At 38.1% G+C, this 16,605-nt stretch overlaps 1 protein-coding gene across 6 annotated transcripts in view; it reads right to left on the reverse strand.

The window, feature by feature from the left end:
• Nucleotides 1–16,605, reverse strand: part of ROBO1 (roundabout guidance receptor 1) — a 706,475-nt gene that overhangs the window by 255,320 nt on the left and 434,550 nt on the right. For all 6 annotated transcript variants that reach the window (XM_027666541.1, XM_027666542.1, XM_027666539.1 and 3 more), the window contains one exon: nucleotides 2,350–2,676. In XM_027666541.1, the coding sequence (XP_027522342.1) occupies nucleotides 2,350–2,676 (327 nt within the window). The remainder of the gene's footprint in view (nucleotides 1–2,349; nucleotides 2,677–16,605) is intronic.

Consider the following 16,605-nt stretch of genomic DNA (forward strand, 5'->3'; position numbering starts at 1 on the left):
GCATATGAACAAGTACTCTGAATGATCTTCTGTACTTCATGGAAAGTAGAAACCAAATAAAGGCAATTTTCCCCTGTAAACACACAAAAATTAAACTATAACATAAGGATTTCTAAAATAGCAATTGTGGATGACTACATGTGTACAAATGTAAATGCTGTGTTGCTCAGCCCAGGTGTACTGAGAAGTTAATCAAAACAGTTTGCTGATTTGCAGCAATCTACTGTGAATGCAGCTACAGTTCATAATGACAAGAGCATTACAGCTACAGTGCAGAGCTTTTTAATTTAATGCAAATTTATTCCACCAGCCTTCAACTCTTTCCTTGTTCCTCACCTCTTCTGTGCTATTTAAAGTGGTTCGGTGCTTTTCCATTGTCACATCACTACCTTTTTTACCAAAGTACTAACCTTTTCTGTTAAAATTCTTTGTCTATTATCTCCTGGTATACAATTAAAACTGTATGCCATTATACCTACAAATCTTATTTCCAAATATAGAGTGTGATTTTTTTTTTCTTGCCCTTACAGCATTCTTGGTGGTTATTTTCTGACACTAGCTCTCAATACAAGGGCTCGTGAGATCCATTTTGAGATGGCTTAGCAATTTAATGCTACATTATTGTTAATTGGTGTATGTTTAAGTGCTTTTAAGAAGAATTTTTTTTTTTTTTTTTGGTCTTGAGTGTTGGTAGAAGCTCTTAAAAAAATTTGTGATGATATCAGTATTTTCCATTCTGACCCTGTCAGACTGTCTATTATAATCACATGAAGACAACTTGAGACAGGGGTGACAAACACGTTTAGCAACTGTGTACCAGTACATTGATGTTACAGTGCACCAATCACTGAAGTCTATCTCAGGTTTCTGGGTTCTGATGAAAAGGTGTGGAAGACACAGAAACACTACATGCATTTCAAACATTACTTCAAGGTACATCCCAAACCAAAAGACCATGGAATAAGCACGGAGCATTAAAACTCATTTTAAGAATCAACGAGAAGCGTGATAAATGAAACAACAGCATTAGATAAAAATCAAAATCTCATAAACATTAATGCCCACTTAAAATTACACCTCTGAGATACAAGATATAATGTTTGGAAGTAACCAATCAGCACATGATTTAAACAGGTTATACATTTACTGGGCAAGCATACTTCCAGCTACCCAGACACTGATTACTTTTATCGCTAGAAGTGGTTAACAAGGAAACAGCATGGTCATAGATCTTAATCATATGTATCTACTCTACTACAGGTGAAGCTTGAGATCCTTGTGGTATAATTATGAAAGTCCTTGGGGTTTGCCTTGAATGTGAGCAACACTAGGAAAAGGGCTCACGTAAATTCACAAATTTATAGTTTATTTCCTTTACCTCATGTGAGAATTATGAAAACCTAGCCCTTCTTGTAAAGTTATACACAGACAGTGGTGCTTAACTTATCTAAAAGATAGGAGCCTCATCAGAGCTAGATAGCAACATGATTCATTTAGCCAGCAGAGATCAGTGTTTTCCGAGTGACTCACCCAGGTCTGTGCTAGCTCTTCAACATGTCACCAGATGAATTGCTACACATTACAAAGGAGGTCTATCAAAGCAACTTAAAAATAGATACCTAACTTTGTATTGTTAGGCTTCCTCTCATACTTTAGTACCCCAAAACTGATATTTTTGACCTACACTTGGCCCTCCATATGAATGCCTAAAACACTTAAATGCACACTCTCTTCCTCTAAAAGAAAAGTAGAGTTTAAAGGGTACACAGGAAGAGATAAGCATTACAAGGTGATGTGAAGATACTTGACTGCACCTTCCGCTGGCCAAATACTTAAAACTAGAGAGATAATTTGTGGGCCAGCTCTTTTAGAGAAAAAAAAATTCATTTTGTGTTTCTGAATCTGTCATTCTTCTTTCTAGTGTTTATTTGTGCAAGAAAAATTCCAAATGTACCCTTTTTAGACAAAATTCTCGCTAGCCTGCCTCCTATTACACATTACAGTTTGCATGGTTATCTGGAGAGGAAAAAACATCTATAAATTGAAATTAAGTATATGAAATCTAACAAACATTGTGCAATCATAACTGCCCGGAAGCATAAAAGCAGTGAGAACGCACAAAACCGTCTGAATTTCTACAGTGATACGATACATCTTCTGACTCTTTTTCCACTTTCCTACCTCTGTATAAATAATAATTAACCGTGTAACTTCCTTCATTGCTTTTAAGTCACTGCCTCAGAGGCAGCTCACACTTATTTTTATCTTCGAATAACATCAAAGCGAGAGGCTGTTACCAAAGAGTGGGGAGCAGGGAAAAAAAAAAAAAACAACAAAAAAAGGACTTACTTGCCACCTCCAGCGATGCATTATGACTTACAGCTTCCCCGAGGTAATTCCTTGCCACACACACATAGACCCCTTCGTCCGGCCGGCTCTTGCGCCCGTGGACGATGCGCAGGAAGAATAAAGAGCCGCTGGGCAGCAGCATGCGGTGGGAGCGCGGATCATCCTTGTCCGTCTCCACTCTCTCGCCCCCCTTGTACCACTCGATGGTGGGGGTGGGCCTGCCCTCCGCTTTGCAGTTTAAAGTTGCCGGTTCTCCTTTGGAAACGATGAGATCGGAAGGGTGTTCGACGATTCGAGGCGGGAAGTCCTCTTGTCGAAGACGGGAACCTGCGAGACAAACAAAAAAAAAGAAAAAAGCAGAGTTTTCTTAGGAAGTTGTTGCCAGCTACGGTCACGGTACTTTTGCAAAACAGCTACTTAACCATCACCTCGTAGAGCAGCATTTATTAAGACCAGCCATTAACATCCCAAAGTGAACAAAAGAAAATCTTAATGCACTTCATCAAGCACAAGGTTCTCCCAAGTGAATATGTCCAAAAGCATTTTTCAACAGGGGACCTATATTAGTGAAGTTGATGCCTCAGAGTCTTTTCATTTTTTTTTGATTTTTCTAATTGTTATAAGTTTTATAAGTAGTTATGTAGAAAATGTAGGTTTTATAAGCAGCTGTATTTATTCCCTTACCCTTAGCACAGCAGACACGCATTCCCCAACCCCCTGACCCCAATTCCCTATATCAATTCTCCTAAATTCCATTAGAATGTTTAGTCTCTCTCCAAGGTAAGCCTTCTTCTGTCTGAGAACATCTAATCCATAACCTGAATTGCAGGGTACAGTCAAGAACTAGGTGACTGTGTGCCCTTTGTGCTCCAAGGAAGTTGAAGTGAGGAAGAAAAGGGTCTCAAAAAGACCCCAGACCCAATTCCCAAGGCGCAGGGCAGGGGGTGGACTGGGGCAAAAGTCAGTGGGTGGAAAAACCTGGGATTGGACGGACAGTCTTATAAATTGTAACACCTGAGACAGACGGTTTGCGCCTGTGTCTTTAACCCCTATGCCTTAGAGGTACGATTAAATCCTTTTTTTTTACCTTACCTCCATACTAAGTTGCCTTGGGTTTTTTTTTTTCTCCCTGAGTTTTCTTTAGGCAACAAAGTAAACTGCCATATTCCTAAATCATATTTATTTATTTATTCATTCATGTATACAGATTTACACAGCCATGCATATGCATATCTAGAATTACGAAAAACTAGTCCTACAGATATTCTACAGACATCAGACCACCTCGACCAGCAAAACTGGTACTGCTCTAATCCATAACCCAAAGTCATAGTCAACCTCATTCAACCTTTTGGAAAGTCCATTAATTCATGCAATGTCTACAGAGTAACTCTACCATTTCCAGTACCCACAAAGTTGCTTTATTTTGCTTGTACTATTGTCAATTTTTAGTCCCTTGTTAAGCAGTACCATAAGAGGTACAAATGCACGGAGTGTCTGAGTGTTCCTTATGTCTCAGGATAAATGAGAGAAACATTTTACATTATAAAAATGTTATTGTCTCCAATCTAGAAAACTGATCCAATGTGAGATGAGAGTATCCAGGATAAAAGAAAAGTTACAAGCAAACAAGATACTTTTCTAGAAAAGCATTCTGTTTCAAAGTAATTCAAAATGCAAGCTGATAAAAACTGGCATGTAAAAAAACCCCTATAATTGTCTGGATAGATATATACCACAGAAGTATATGACAAGCAATTCGGTGCCCAAGAATTCCAAATTGGGAATAAAGAGGTATCAAAATTTTAGAGTTCTAAACTGTTAAACTCAAATTCAAATTACTGTTTCCCTTATTTCTCTCTTTCTTGAAGCACAACTTTGCCATGGATACAATTAAGTCTCTTGGGGCACTAAATCCTGATTATTAAAATCTTGGATGCCAAGATTCTTTATGAACATTAATAACGTGAGGTTTGAACAGCTGTGAAGCACCAAAAAGAAATGCAAGATCTATTCTTTGCAGGCTAATAGACCATAAATTGATATGGAAACAGGGAAAAGGGAGTGCCAGGGACTTCTGTTTTCAATATATGCTAAATATGTGCATGTAATATACACACACACACACACATGTTTATATATATAAAATAAAAATATCCTCAAATGTACAAATTCTATTTCCTATTTTCTTCACCTCAAGATAATCAATGCAAATTAAATGTTACACTAATCAGCTAGCACTAACCATCCATTCACAAATCTCTGGTAGCAGGGCTTGACTACACTGAAATATGTTGGCATTTTGCACGCAGTCAAAGAAGATAGTTTATATGTAATGATCAATAATGCTCCTGTAAAGCTAACTCAAACAGCAATAAACCTAATCTTTAGGAAACATATGTAGTACTGTATTGCAAGGGGTTTTTTGGTACGTAAAGTAAACAAGTAATTACATTTTACAATTACTTTTACCTCCAACATGCCTGAGACATGGCAACCAAGATATGGGTAGATGGAACAGAAGCCAGGAAGGTCATGAACCCTTTTGCTGGCTACACAGCACTGCACAACACAACCCTGCACATCACTCTAAAGCCAGATTTTGAACTGGACCTTCAAGAGGTCCAAGCACAGGCCAAACCCAGTGAAAGAAGAAAAGAAAGTGGTGCAAATCAGCACCGGTCTGTTGCAGTATCTAAAGAAACCTCTGATATACTTCCATGTGCCCTGAGAACACATCACAGCCACTGCAAACTGCATTTGTGTCTACTCATCCTGAACTCTCAAACAGCTTCTGTGAAAAGCCCCTCATTCAATATTTCTGCCCTCACAACTGGGTTGACCAATTTTAGATCTCTTTTCAAGGTAAAAATGCCTTGACAGGGATTAAAAAGCTTATTTTGTTTATATTTTTACTCACTTCCTATGTGCCTCACAAGGAAAGGCACAGAAAGAAAGGATTAGAGCTAAAAATCAGTCCTTTTAAGTCACTCTGGAAATATAAAAAGCCAATTTCAATGTAAGATGTTTAAAGGCAGTTAAGAACTGCTTTAAAAAACAAAGTTTTCACATATGCTAGTATGTATGGTGTTTGCATTTTCACAGACAATGCTGGCCAACCAGCACACAGTATAGTACAAACCTCCTATTGTTTCTGTCAGCCTGGCCCAGACCACAAATAAATGAAATACCATTTTCAGATCTATTGTATGCACGTTTTCCACACTAACATTTAAGTGGCTTTACACTAACTTCAAGTACTGTACAGACTGAAAGTATAAAGACTGACCTCTAAACTTCATTGAAAACTGAGACTCAAAACCATAAAGGGGCAGGGGAGGGAGGAGAAATTCCTTCAGGATGGTCCAGGAATGCTCATATACATTTTATCTTTGCTGGCTAACATTGGAGGAGATAAATAACAGAAAGGTACATTAATTTATTTATTTATTTTTTTAATCCTAGCATTTTATAAAGTACCACTTCTCTAGCAAATTACATAAAGCTGCTTAAAGGAGAAAGGGACAAAAGTTGTATGATTAGTTGACTGGCACCTAGTCAGTGTTAAACACAGATTTACTGACAACTGCCTGAAGGGTATAATGGCCTTGACAACCAAGTTATAATCTTTCTACACATCTATACTTTTTCTTTTTTTTTTTAAACCTTTCTTTTCTTCTAGTTGGTTATTTAAGCTGCATTTTCGTTTTATTGAGAAGAAGCAGCTTCAATTATCAACATAAATCTTAGAGTGGGCACCAATCCTGTAATTTTCCTGTCAAAAATCCTTCCCAAGAGGATATTTGATAAAAAAAAAATAGAAGCAGAACACCTATTACATGCTGGATCTGCCATTAAATATACAACAGAGCTGCTTTTCTCTCCCCTAAAGATGACAGCACTGGGTTAGAGGAACTAACCAAGTTCTTTGCCTTAATTATAATTCAAGTCTTTCGTAAAAAGTCAGTAGGATGCCACCAATTAAAGTATGCCATACTAATTATTTCATGCTACTACTTTAAAGAACAATTATATGAAGTTATGTTTCCAGTTTCTTGGACTGTGCCACAACAATTTTTACAAGAATTCAGACACTGACACAAACAGATGTGCAGGTTCAAAGAAAACTTACATTAGATGAATAACAAACTCGTAGAGGCAAGATTTGCCTTTGTCCCCTCCTTAAATCTTCCTGTTGGTAGCACATATAAACACAACTTATTGAAAAAACAGCAGGGAATGAGTTCATGCAAAAACTACTGATATTAAGGGTTCAAGCACTGTGTAACCCCTTGTGTATAAACACTTTCTCCTCTAGGGGGAAAACAAAAAAGTGGTGTGCTATTGGAACAAACTGCCTCAAATTTGATCCATGCAGCCTAAGGCAGTTAAAAATCAAAACCATATCTACAGTCGATCTAAACCTGAGCTCAGATGGATATGGAAAACCTCATTTCTCAAGATCTATATATCTAAATTGTAATTTATCACAATGCTTATAAAATACTCCATGACAGACTGTGTCTTTAGCCAAATTCCAAAGAGCCAGTACGCTCCTGGCTCCATTTCTTTTCCATTTCACAGATATAACATTTAACACTGACTTTCAAGCACAAGATCCCTCCTCTTTTTCTTTTTCCTCTTAGTATTGAAATGCTACGTAAGATCTGAGTAACTGGCTTAATTGCTGCCAAAGTTATTAGTAAAAATGTTAACAAACAAAACCACAGGTTTAAAAGCAGTGTTTGGTGACCCTTGCAAACAATAGTACATAAGAACTTTCCTAATTCCCCAGCGTTTTCACCATTAACTGCTTTCAGAAACTTTTCAGCAAATAGGGGGGAATATTTTTGCATTTAAGTATGTTGACTGGAAAGATGTCTCATAACTCTCTTGATACAGTGGTTAGTAATCTTTTTCTAATCTTCAGGTTAAATATACCCTAAATCATAAATACCTCATTCTTTCTGGCTTCAATTGCCCTGCAGTTCAGATCTCACCAAACACTTCTTGGAATTTTATCCCTTTGACATGCAGATTTCAACCTTTTCATTTTTTACCATCCTCTTGGATTCTGTGTTCTTGCTGCTGTTAGAAGTCAACAAACCAATTTCATCTGGTTTTCTCCCTGTAAGATTCGCTCACCTTTTCCTTTTTTTAAATTCTACTTTGAGTTTATCCTTTTTGAACATGGAAGACTCAATCTCAAGCAGACTTTCAATACTATTTCAAGCACACGCTACAAAATAATATCACATTATGCTACAGGGGAAAAATAATTAAAGGAAAAATCAAAGTATTTTTCTGAAAGTGGCTTTTCTGCTTCAATACCTGCAGCTAACCTAACCTACTGGGTTTGCCTGGTTGCACAGACAACAAATAATCTGCAAGGAAAAACAATAGAACGAGGAAGATCCACAGAGATTTTGTCCCATTGATTTTCTTTCTCTCAATTTCTCCATGTTGTTAACAATATATCTTTGTATACTACCCTTGTGCAGCTTCAATAAACATCTGATTTCCTGAGCTTTGTAGCCTACAAGAATACTGCATATTAAGAAGCAACTATTTTGACATTTCCATTGCAGATGTTGCAGTCTTCCCTTCGTAACCAGACATGAAGCAATTAATAAAGACAGTAATGCTCTGCCTATTTAGACTTCCTCAGAACAGTCAATTGTGTCAGAACAGAAATGTCATTGTTTAATTCTACTCTGACTTAAAACAAGAGTAAAAACTGCATTTAACTGATATTTCTGGAACACTGACTGGAGAATGACATCGATCACTGTGTCACTTTGGACTCAGGAAAGTAGGTGTTTGACAGACTTTTATTTACAACAGCTGTTCCTCTCTAACAGCTGAGCATTGAACATATATTCTAGAAAAATATAAAGTTACACTTTTTACCTAAATCCTGCCATTACTTTGCCCAGTCACAACTGTGAACATTCCTATAATTCCTTTAAAAGGATGCCACCTTTATGAACTCAACCATTCACCAGCAAGTGAGTGAGTATTTGTACACTAAGGAAAAAATGAATAGTTGGAACGTACCAGCATTGTCACATCAGTTGATTAATGCCCACACGGGACTACAGGTTTATTGAAATGCATTTCAAGAGACGTTTAATGGTTCCAAATACTGATCTGGGAACAGGTCCAGTTCTTTTCAATAGATACCATAAAATGTGACAAGCAAGGCTCTCACCTTGGATCAGGAGAAGGTGCAATTTCCCTACGTGTTTCCAAGGAAGACTAAATGCCCCATATCTTTTTCTGAGCACACACAGGTGAGCAAGATGTAACTGAAAAGCCCTGAACACTAACAGATCAGTCCCACCATGAAACCACTGTGATGTTCCCTGAAAAAAAAGTTGTTCTTATTTCAGTTTACATCATCATATGAAGGAATTCTTTTGTTTCTCTCCTTTAATTGCTACTGTTCTGATTCTAATGAGAGATGAACTTATTAACAGATGTTCTTTTTAATTATTTCTTCTACTAAGGGATATTTTTGGGTAAAGCAAGTTGCACTTTAAATATGAAGTCTTAAATAAAATGTAGACCATGGCTTTTAAAATAAATTTGTAGGCACTCAGAAAACATTTTTCCCACTAAAAAAGACAGCAACAAAAAACACTTCAAGGTTAAGACACCATGAATTACATTTCTGTCACAGCTACCACACTATCAGGAGACGTCAGAAACCAATAATTTACTGTTCACTTACGGCTGGAAAAAAACCCTAGAATAATGACAGAGCGCCTGGAGTTTTAAGCCACGTCTGTCTGTCTCTTTGAAATAAGAGATTAAATGGGAGCTGTACTAAAAATGCCTCAAATCCAGACTGATCTTTTGCCTGGCTCTTACATTGAGAGATTTACCCAAACACTGGAAGCTGAAGACATTCAATTTACACAATATTCATGACCTGGTCAACTGAACAGGAGTTAGCTGGAGTATTGGCAATGAGCTAAATAAACATGGGAGGAAAATAATTTAAAAAAAAAATCATATACCATATTGGTGTAAGTGGTTTGTTTCTGTTCCTTATTATGCAGTAAGTCTGGACATATAGAAAAAAGTCATAAATTTCTAAGCAAAAAGTCTTCTGGAAAGATGTATATTATCTTATAGTTATTTAAACACTCTGCCTGGTGGGAATGGGAAAAAAAAATTGTCAGATACTGCATTGCACAGATATTAACACTGAGTCTCTGTTTTAATACCTAAAGACATATTTCCCAGGAGATGCTAAGAGATTCTCGCTCTCTGAAATAATCACTTTTAACAAAGAAGCTCGAAGTGGCAACACTAAGAGTCATGCTTTAGTTTCTTAATCCAAAATTAAATACAACTCTTCTAAATTGCTCTTGAACGAACCATTTATTTTCAAGAGACGTAGCTTTACAGTCAACCTTTGCTCCATGAACGCATGCCACTGGTTTGTCCAGTACTTAGCATAAATAAGTCCTGACCTGGTTATTCATTAAATTAGCTAGAATATAAATTTAAAATAATAATATTTATATTGCACTCTGTAAGAGGCTGACATTTACATAAAACCTCAGGCAGTAGTTAATGTTCCCAGTGTAAGAAATGGTCATTTTTATTTTTTCTTTCCCTCAGTTCTGCTTTCTGGTAAGACATTTATCTCATCTGACTTTGGCAAGTACTGGAATAGTCTCAGATAGCAGTACCTAGAGCACTGACTTTTGAAACCAAAACTCACTCAATAAAAACAACAGTATCCCACACTAAACTGGGAATGGTGTGGGAATAAGTTGGGAATACTATTTTCCCTTAGGGAAAACATTAATGAAATTACAGAAGTACTTTCATTATTAATGCAAAATCAACTCTGACCCAGTGAGCAATTGCACTATACTCAAAAACAAACACAACAGTAATAAAGCCTACTTCGTTACTCATTTTGTCTTTGAAATAGCTGCAGTAACGTTGGGAGATGTTTTCCGCAGTGGGATGATGCTGAGAAGAACTGCACAACAAGAAGTCTGAGAATGGCTGAGATGTATCTGAAGGTCAGGTCATCTTTGGAGGTTTGGTATCCTGGCCTGAATCAGGAACAGTGTGGTCAGCAGGACCAGGGAAGTGATTCTTCCCGTGTACTCAGCACTGGTGAGGCCACCCCTGGAGTGCTGTGTCCAGTTCTGGGCCCCTCAGTTCAGGAAGGACATTGAGATGCTGGAGCAGGTCCAGGGAAGAACAATAAGGTTGGTGAAGGGACTGGAGCACAAGTCCTATGAGGAGAGGCTGAGGAAGCTGGGGTTGTTCAGCCTGGAGAAGAGAAGGCTCAAGAGAGACCTCATCACCCTCTACAACTCCCTGAAAGGAGGTTGTAGCCAGGTGGGGGTTGGTCTCTTTTCCCAGGCAACTATCAGCAAGACAAGAGGGCATGGTCTTAAGCTGTGCCAGGGGAGGTTTAGATTACATGTTAGGAAGAAATTCTTTACAGAGAGGGTAATCAGGTATTGGAATGGGCTGTCCAGGGAACTGGTGGATTCTCCGTCCTTGGAGGCTTTTAAGATGAGACTGGATGTGGCACTTAGTGATCTCTGAGGTCCCTTGCAACCCAGCTGATTCTATGATTCTATGATGTGACAAGCTGACAATGATCACACCAAACTGCAGGAGGAGTGAAGCAGTGGGGTCAGAAAAATACTGCAAGAACACGAAGACATTGTGAGAGCTGCACAGACCTTGGAATGGCTGTTAAGAACGTAGGGAAAAGAGGGAGAAAGGATTATGGAAGAGCTGCAAATATTAAGCAGAACTCAAGTAAAAAAGAACTGCAAGACCACTACAGAAAGAGATACTTGAACTATATTAAAGTGATAGGATTTGATGATAATTGGATAAATCTGTGGACACCAGAGCTGAAAAGATACCAAAAATAACCTCAGGTTAAACAGAGGAGTTGGGACACAGTAGGAAGATCTGAGACATCTGAGAGCAATCATTGCTGCCCTGTCCTTCTTCTTCCCTGGCAGACTGTATTCCCTACAAAGGCAGGCCTGACAGCTCTGATCTGTTGTCAGCAGCTCGAGAAAAGAGAAAATGGGAAAGTGTTGGGACAGGGGCTGGTGTGAGTCACAGAAGAATTGTCATTTCCAGGGCTTGGTTTTCTATTGAGCAGAGAGAGAGAGACGGAGGACTAGGAATCAAAGAAGAGGTTCCATCTTTGATCTTTGTCCTCGATCACGTTTTATGCCAGACAGGAAGGGTACTTCATTGGCTGTGAACCACTGTTTTGCCATTTGGGACAGGAAAACAGAACATGGAGAAAAACAGTGAAACTGCACCAAAACCAGTGGAAAACTCTTAATTGCACTGCAGGAACCAAATGAACTTCCAGTTTAGTGGCAATGCCCAGGACTCAAAATTATGTAGATACATTACAGAAACTATTATTACATTAATATTTTATGCTGTATATATGTTATATATTTTATTTATACGTATTATGTGTTAATAAATCACGTCAGATATACTTATGCAGAAAAATTTTACTTCATCTGTAGGTTTGTCTGTAATCAGTGTAAAAGATTTCAACTATTTGTGGTGTGTAGCACACTAGGCTACTTTATTCCAAGGCTTATATATGCACAAACAAATAAAACATAAAATATCCCTTTGGATGATTATATTCAAAAAAATAGACCTAAAGATATACATGGGGGTTGGATTATATTTTTTTTAAACCATGTAGTCACAAAAACAAATATAACACATTATAGGATTTCAGATGGGTTGCTTCCACCTCCTACCATGCTTAGGAACAGCAACTTCTAACTAATTTCCAGTTCTAGATTCAGTGTGAGACCAAATTTGATGTTGATCAACTGCACGTTCAAATGTCTGAGATGCTGAGAGAAGGGAAAGAGAATCCTCATTTCCACAGGGCTACGGGGAAGCCAGAGAAACAGCAATTCTCAACAGGGCTAGGGGTTTTCTCTTCTCAGTTGTATCAGGAACACTCCTCAACTCTCTGACTACACAAGCCCAGTATTAAAACAGTCAACAGCATACCTAGGCTGTGCCTGTGCCAGTTTTGGTACATCTCATATAAATGATATTGTAACTTCTACCTATCAATGCCATCAAAATAATCTTTCTCTGAGAAACACTCTACTGTTTTCTCTTTGACTGTGTTTGAATTTCTTGTCCCTCAACAGGTCAGGAAGTCACAGAATCATTTAGGTTGGAAAAGACCTCTGAGATCATCAAATCCAACCTTTGACTGATCACCACCTTGTCAACTAGACCAGAGAGAGCACTGAGTGCCACACCCTGTCATTCTTGAACACCTCCAGGGATGGTGACTCCACCACCTCCCTGAGCAGCCCATTCCAGAGCTCGATAACCCTTTCAGTGAAGAAATTCCTCCTGATGTCCTGACTGAACCTGCCCTGGCACAGCTTGAGGCCATGTCCTCTTGTCCTGTCACCAGTCCCCTGGAGAACCCTAATCTTGCTACAACCTCCTTTCAGGTAGCTGTAGAGGGAAATAAGGTCCCCCCTGAACCTCATTTTCTCCAGGTTAAACACACCCAGCTCCCTCAGCTGCTCCTCACAGGACTTACCCTCCAGACTCTTCCCCAGCAACTCTGCCCTTCTCTGGACACACTCCAGCACCTCAGTGTCTTTCTTGACCGACCACAGGATTTGAGGTGTGGCCTGACCAGTGCCCAGAGCAGGAGGATTTGGTTTTTGTTTCTTCAAAGCTTTCCTGGATTCCAAACTCAAACTGAAAATCGGCAATTTTGCACACGCCCATTTGTTTTACAACTGTTTCTACTTAACGCCTTTGCATAAAGTGTAACTTTACACTGCTAACATTGAATCCAACTGCAGGTGTATGGCATCACACATGGAAAGGCACATCCCAGGACATCCCTTAAATGTATGAAAGTATGTGCCCAGAAGACTACCATGCAATGAGTTTTCTCTCTGATGGATATTCATTATTATCTTATGGTCTGATTTGCCAGAGCACAGCTGCTGAAAACATTATGAAAAAATATCAGAAACATCAACCAACATCTCTGCCACTCATATACCTTACCAACTAGATTTTAGTTCTGGTTGTAGTGAAAATAGTACCACAACCTGAATGCAATCACAGTGAAACTTTCATATTATACAGTGGTTAAAAACAGGGCCTAGAGAAGTTCCAGTTACCAGGCTTGTGTATTTACTCCTACATAAACCTTAAGTCATCTTGATAACCTACACTTATGCATCCAGAGTCCTCACACTTTGAGCTCTGAATCCTGTTAAAAGGAAAGCTCTCTGGGAGACGCCAAGAAACAAAGCCATGCAGGGAATTGTTCAGCTCTCCTAAACTCCTCCTCTACTAATACACACTGCAAAAGTTCTCAGTTATCCTGAAACCAAAGTAAGACTCATAGAGAGCTACTTTGAAGTGATTGTAGTAGGAAACATCACCCTTTTACACGGTGAAGAAGCCCAAACAAGAAGCTCACTGAAGTTTCTCCATGATCTCACAGCTTCAGCCAACAAGCTGGATGTTATCCACAGGAAGAGTGAAAGGAAAGGCCACGGGACCTGCTGTGAGAGGCACTGCCCCAGCTCCAAGTTTGACACCCCCAAATGAAACATGTGGGTGTAAATGGAACTGAGAAAAGTACAAAGGGCTTTCATTTTTACTTTGCAGTCTCTAAAAGATTGCTGAACTATCCTCTCAGTTTTCTCAACAGCATGGCTTCTTGACAGAAGATTCTACACCATATACACAGTTACACACATATATACAGAATACAGTCAGCAACATGTCTTTTGTTGTTTCAGTCTCATTTTATACTACAACACAATCTGTGAATAAAGAAAAAGCTCAAAGAATTAAAACTATATTTAACATCTCCCCACATAAAATTAACAGGAGAAAAAGCACACCTTATCAAGTCGTTCTGATAAAAGAAACAGTAAAAAGCAATGTTAACAGATTATTTTCCTGAATATTCATACTGAATTCTTCAGAAAACCTGTGGCTAATAGCCTAAGCGTCCAGCAGACTGAAAGGTATTAAAACATATAAAAGAAAGCTTTTGAGATGTCCTATATGATAGGCACACTCAAGGAAGATATTTAAATAGCACCATTTTTCAGCAAGTTTTTGACTGCTTCGAGACAAAGTACTGAACCACAATTTTAAGGATAATTGTCTAAAGTCATTTATACTTTAAAGAAAACAAAATATTTGAAATGGTCTTTTTAAGGATTAGTAACAAATCCCTAGAGGAATGCAGCCCACCTCAGTCAATTTTAAACCTTAAAAGCAAATTCTGACATATCCAGAACATTAATGAAGACAATGTTTATACCTCACATAGCATGCTAAGTGTGAGAACTTTACAGATAAACAAAAATGCTGCCAACTGCCTACTGAAGCTTATAATAGAAATAAAAGTTCAAAAATGGCAGTAACTTATGTTTGTTGATAAGACTTAAGGAATGAAGAACATTATCAGCAGTATCAGAAAAAGTTAAATATTCAATTATTTGATCAAATGAAAAAAGTCAGTCATCTATTTTTCATTATTTTAATTAATTTATAATTATTTTTAATAGCTAGCTTAACAACTAGCTTTTTAATTACTACTATAAAGGCTTTTGGTGAAAGGATCAGTACTTAGAGAGAAACAGAGATCAATATTCAGAGGTCAAAAATGGAAAAAGGAAGGAGAAAGCAGACATAAGAGAAAGACATGGTGCTACACAAACGTGAGACTGAGTCAAAAGCAACCACCAAAGAAAAATAGGTTATTGCAAAGAATTAATAAACCTTAGAGGAATCTGTGCACCTAGAAATATTATCCATCTTAAAAACAAAACAAAAAACAAACCAGAAAAACAAAAAACAAATGAACAAACAAAAAGGTAAACAAAAAACCCCACTTCAGTAGTAGTTCTAGTAGAAGTCATTACTTCTCTGCCCATGGCTTATTTCACAATTTATACCTCTGCAAAGAGAAGCAATTGGAAAAACAGCAGCAGCTACCTATAAAAATAGGCAGCTAGATTCAGAGAATTCTACTAAGAATGCTCCATCAGCTGAGAAAAGCTACTATTCTCTAGCCTGTAAGACTCTAAGGTATGATTATATTATAAGAGTTTCCCTTTCAAGAAATTAAACTGCATTTTACAAGGATGTAGAAATGCTGATAGGAAAAAAAGCTACTTATATAAAAAAAGAAATTTCATCTCGTGTACAAGTATCTCAGCTTCTGCTGCTCAGGATCATGGTAGCACTTCTGTTATGAAGGGAAGCTATCTGTTCACTAAGCTGTAATAAATTGGAGAGGAACATGCCAAGTGGAACTACTTTTAATTCCCACCTCCACGCCCTGCCTCCCTCTCTCCCTCCTCCCATGGTTACTCCATGCAGAGCTTACTGAGTCCCTCCTGAGAGGTGGAAGTTGGCTGGGACCTTTACTGCCAACATGCAACATAAATCTCACTACAACTTACACTGCTCAAGTAGCTACATCCAGCTCTGGTACAGCTCAGGCAGACCATCAAACATGATTTGAGAGGCAGGTAAAAGGAACTAAAGGTTTTGTTTGTTTTCATCCTTGCAAAGGACTATCCAAGGTTTTAAGCACCCTTTTTTTTTTTTTTCAATAGTGTTTTCAAGGCTAAACTACTGGGTTTGTATCATAAGCACAGGATAGTTTCTAAATCCTAAAAGGCAACCAGTATACAGACTTTTCCACTTTATGTAAAGAGCTGTTTGAAACAAACCCCTAAATTAAGGCTTTCTGAATAGGCTGAAAGCCTTCAGTGGGACTAATTAGACAGAACCACTAGGCCTTGAGGCTCACAGCTGCTCACCAGTACCCAGTGCAAAGACTGAGAATTAAACGCATGGTTAGAGGTTTAAATTGATTAAACGGGCATCAGTTGTTCCTCCTCTACAGGTAAAGCCCTAATATCAATCTTTTTATTTTTCTAATACACCATTATATGACTAATTAGTAGGCATTATGGCACATAGATCAGTTTAAACGAATTTTTAATGACAATTAATCTGCCCTTCTTTTAAATTCTTACTTGAAATAAACAGGAAATTCTCCCCCAGTGTTTTGATTAAGGAAAAAAGCTAAGCAGTGCTAAAAAATGGTCTATCAAAAATGAACGAGTCTTTTTGTAAGAGATTGTACTGCAAACTGTCAGTCCTCTCCACATTACACGAGATTTCTACTCTGAAATT

This window comes from Corapipo altera, unplaced genomic scaffold (assembly GCF_003945725.1).
Source record: "Corapipo altera isolate COAL_440 unplaced genomic scaffold, ASM394572v1 102, whole genome shotgun sequence".
NCBI classification, from domain to species: Eukaryota; Metazoa; Chordata; class Aves; order Passeriformes; family Pipridae; genus Corapipo; species Corapipo altera.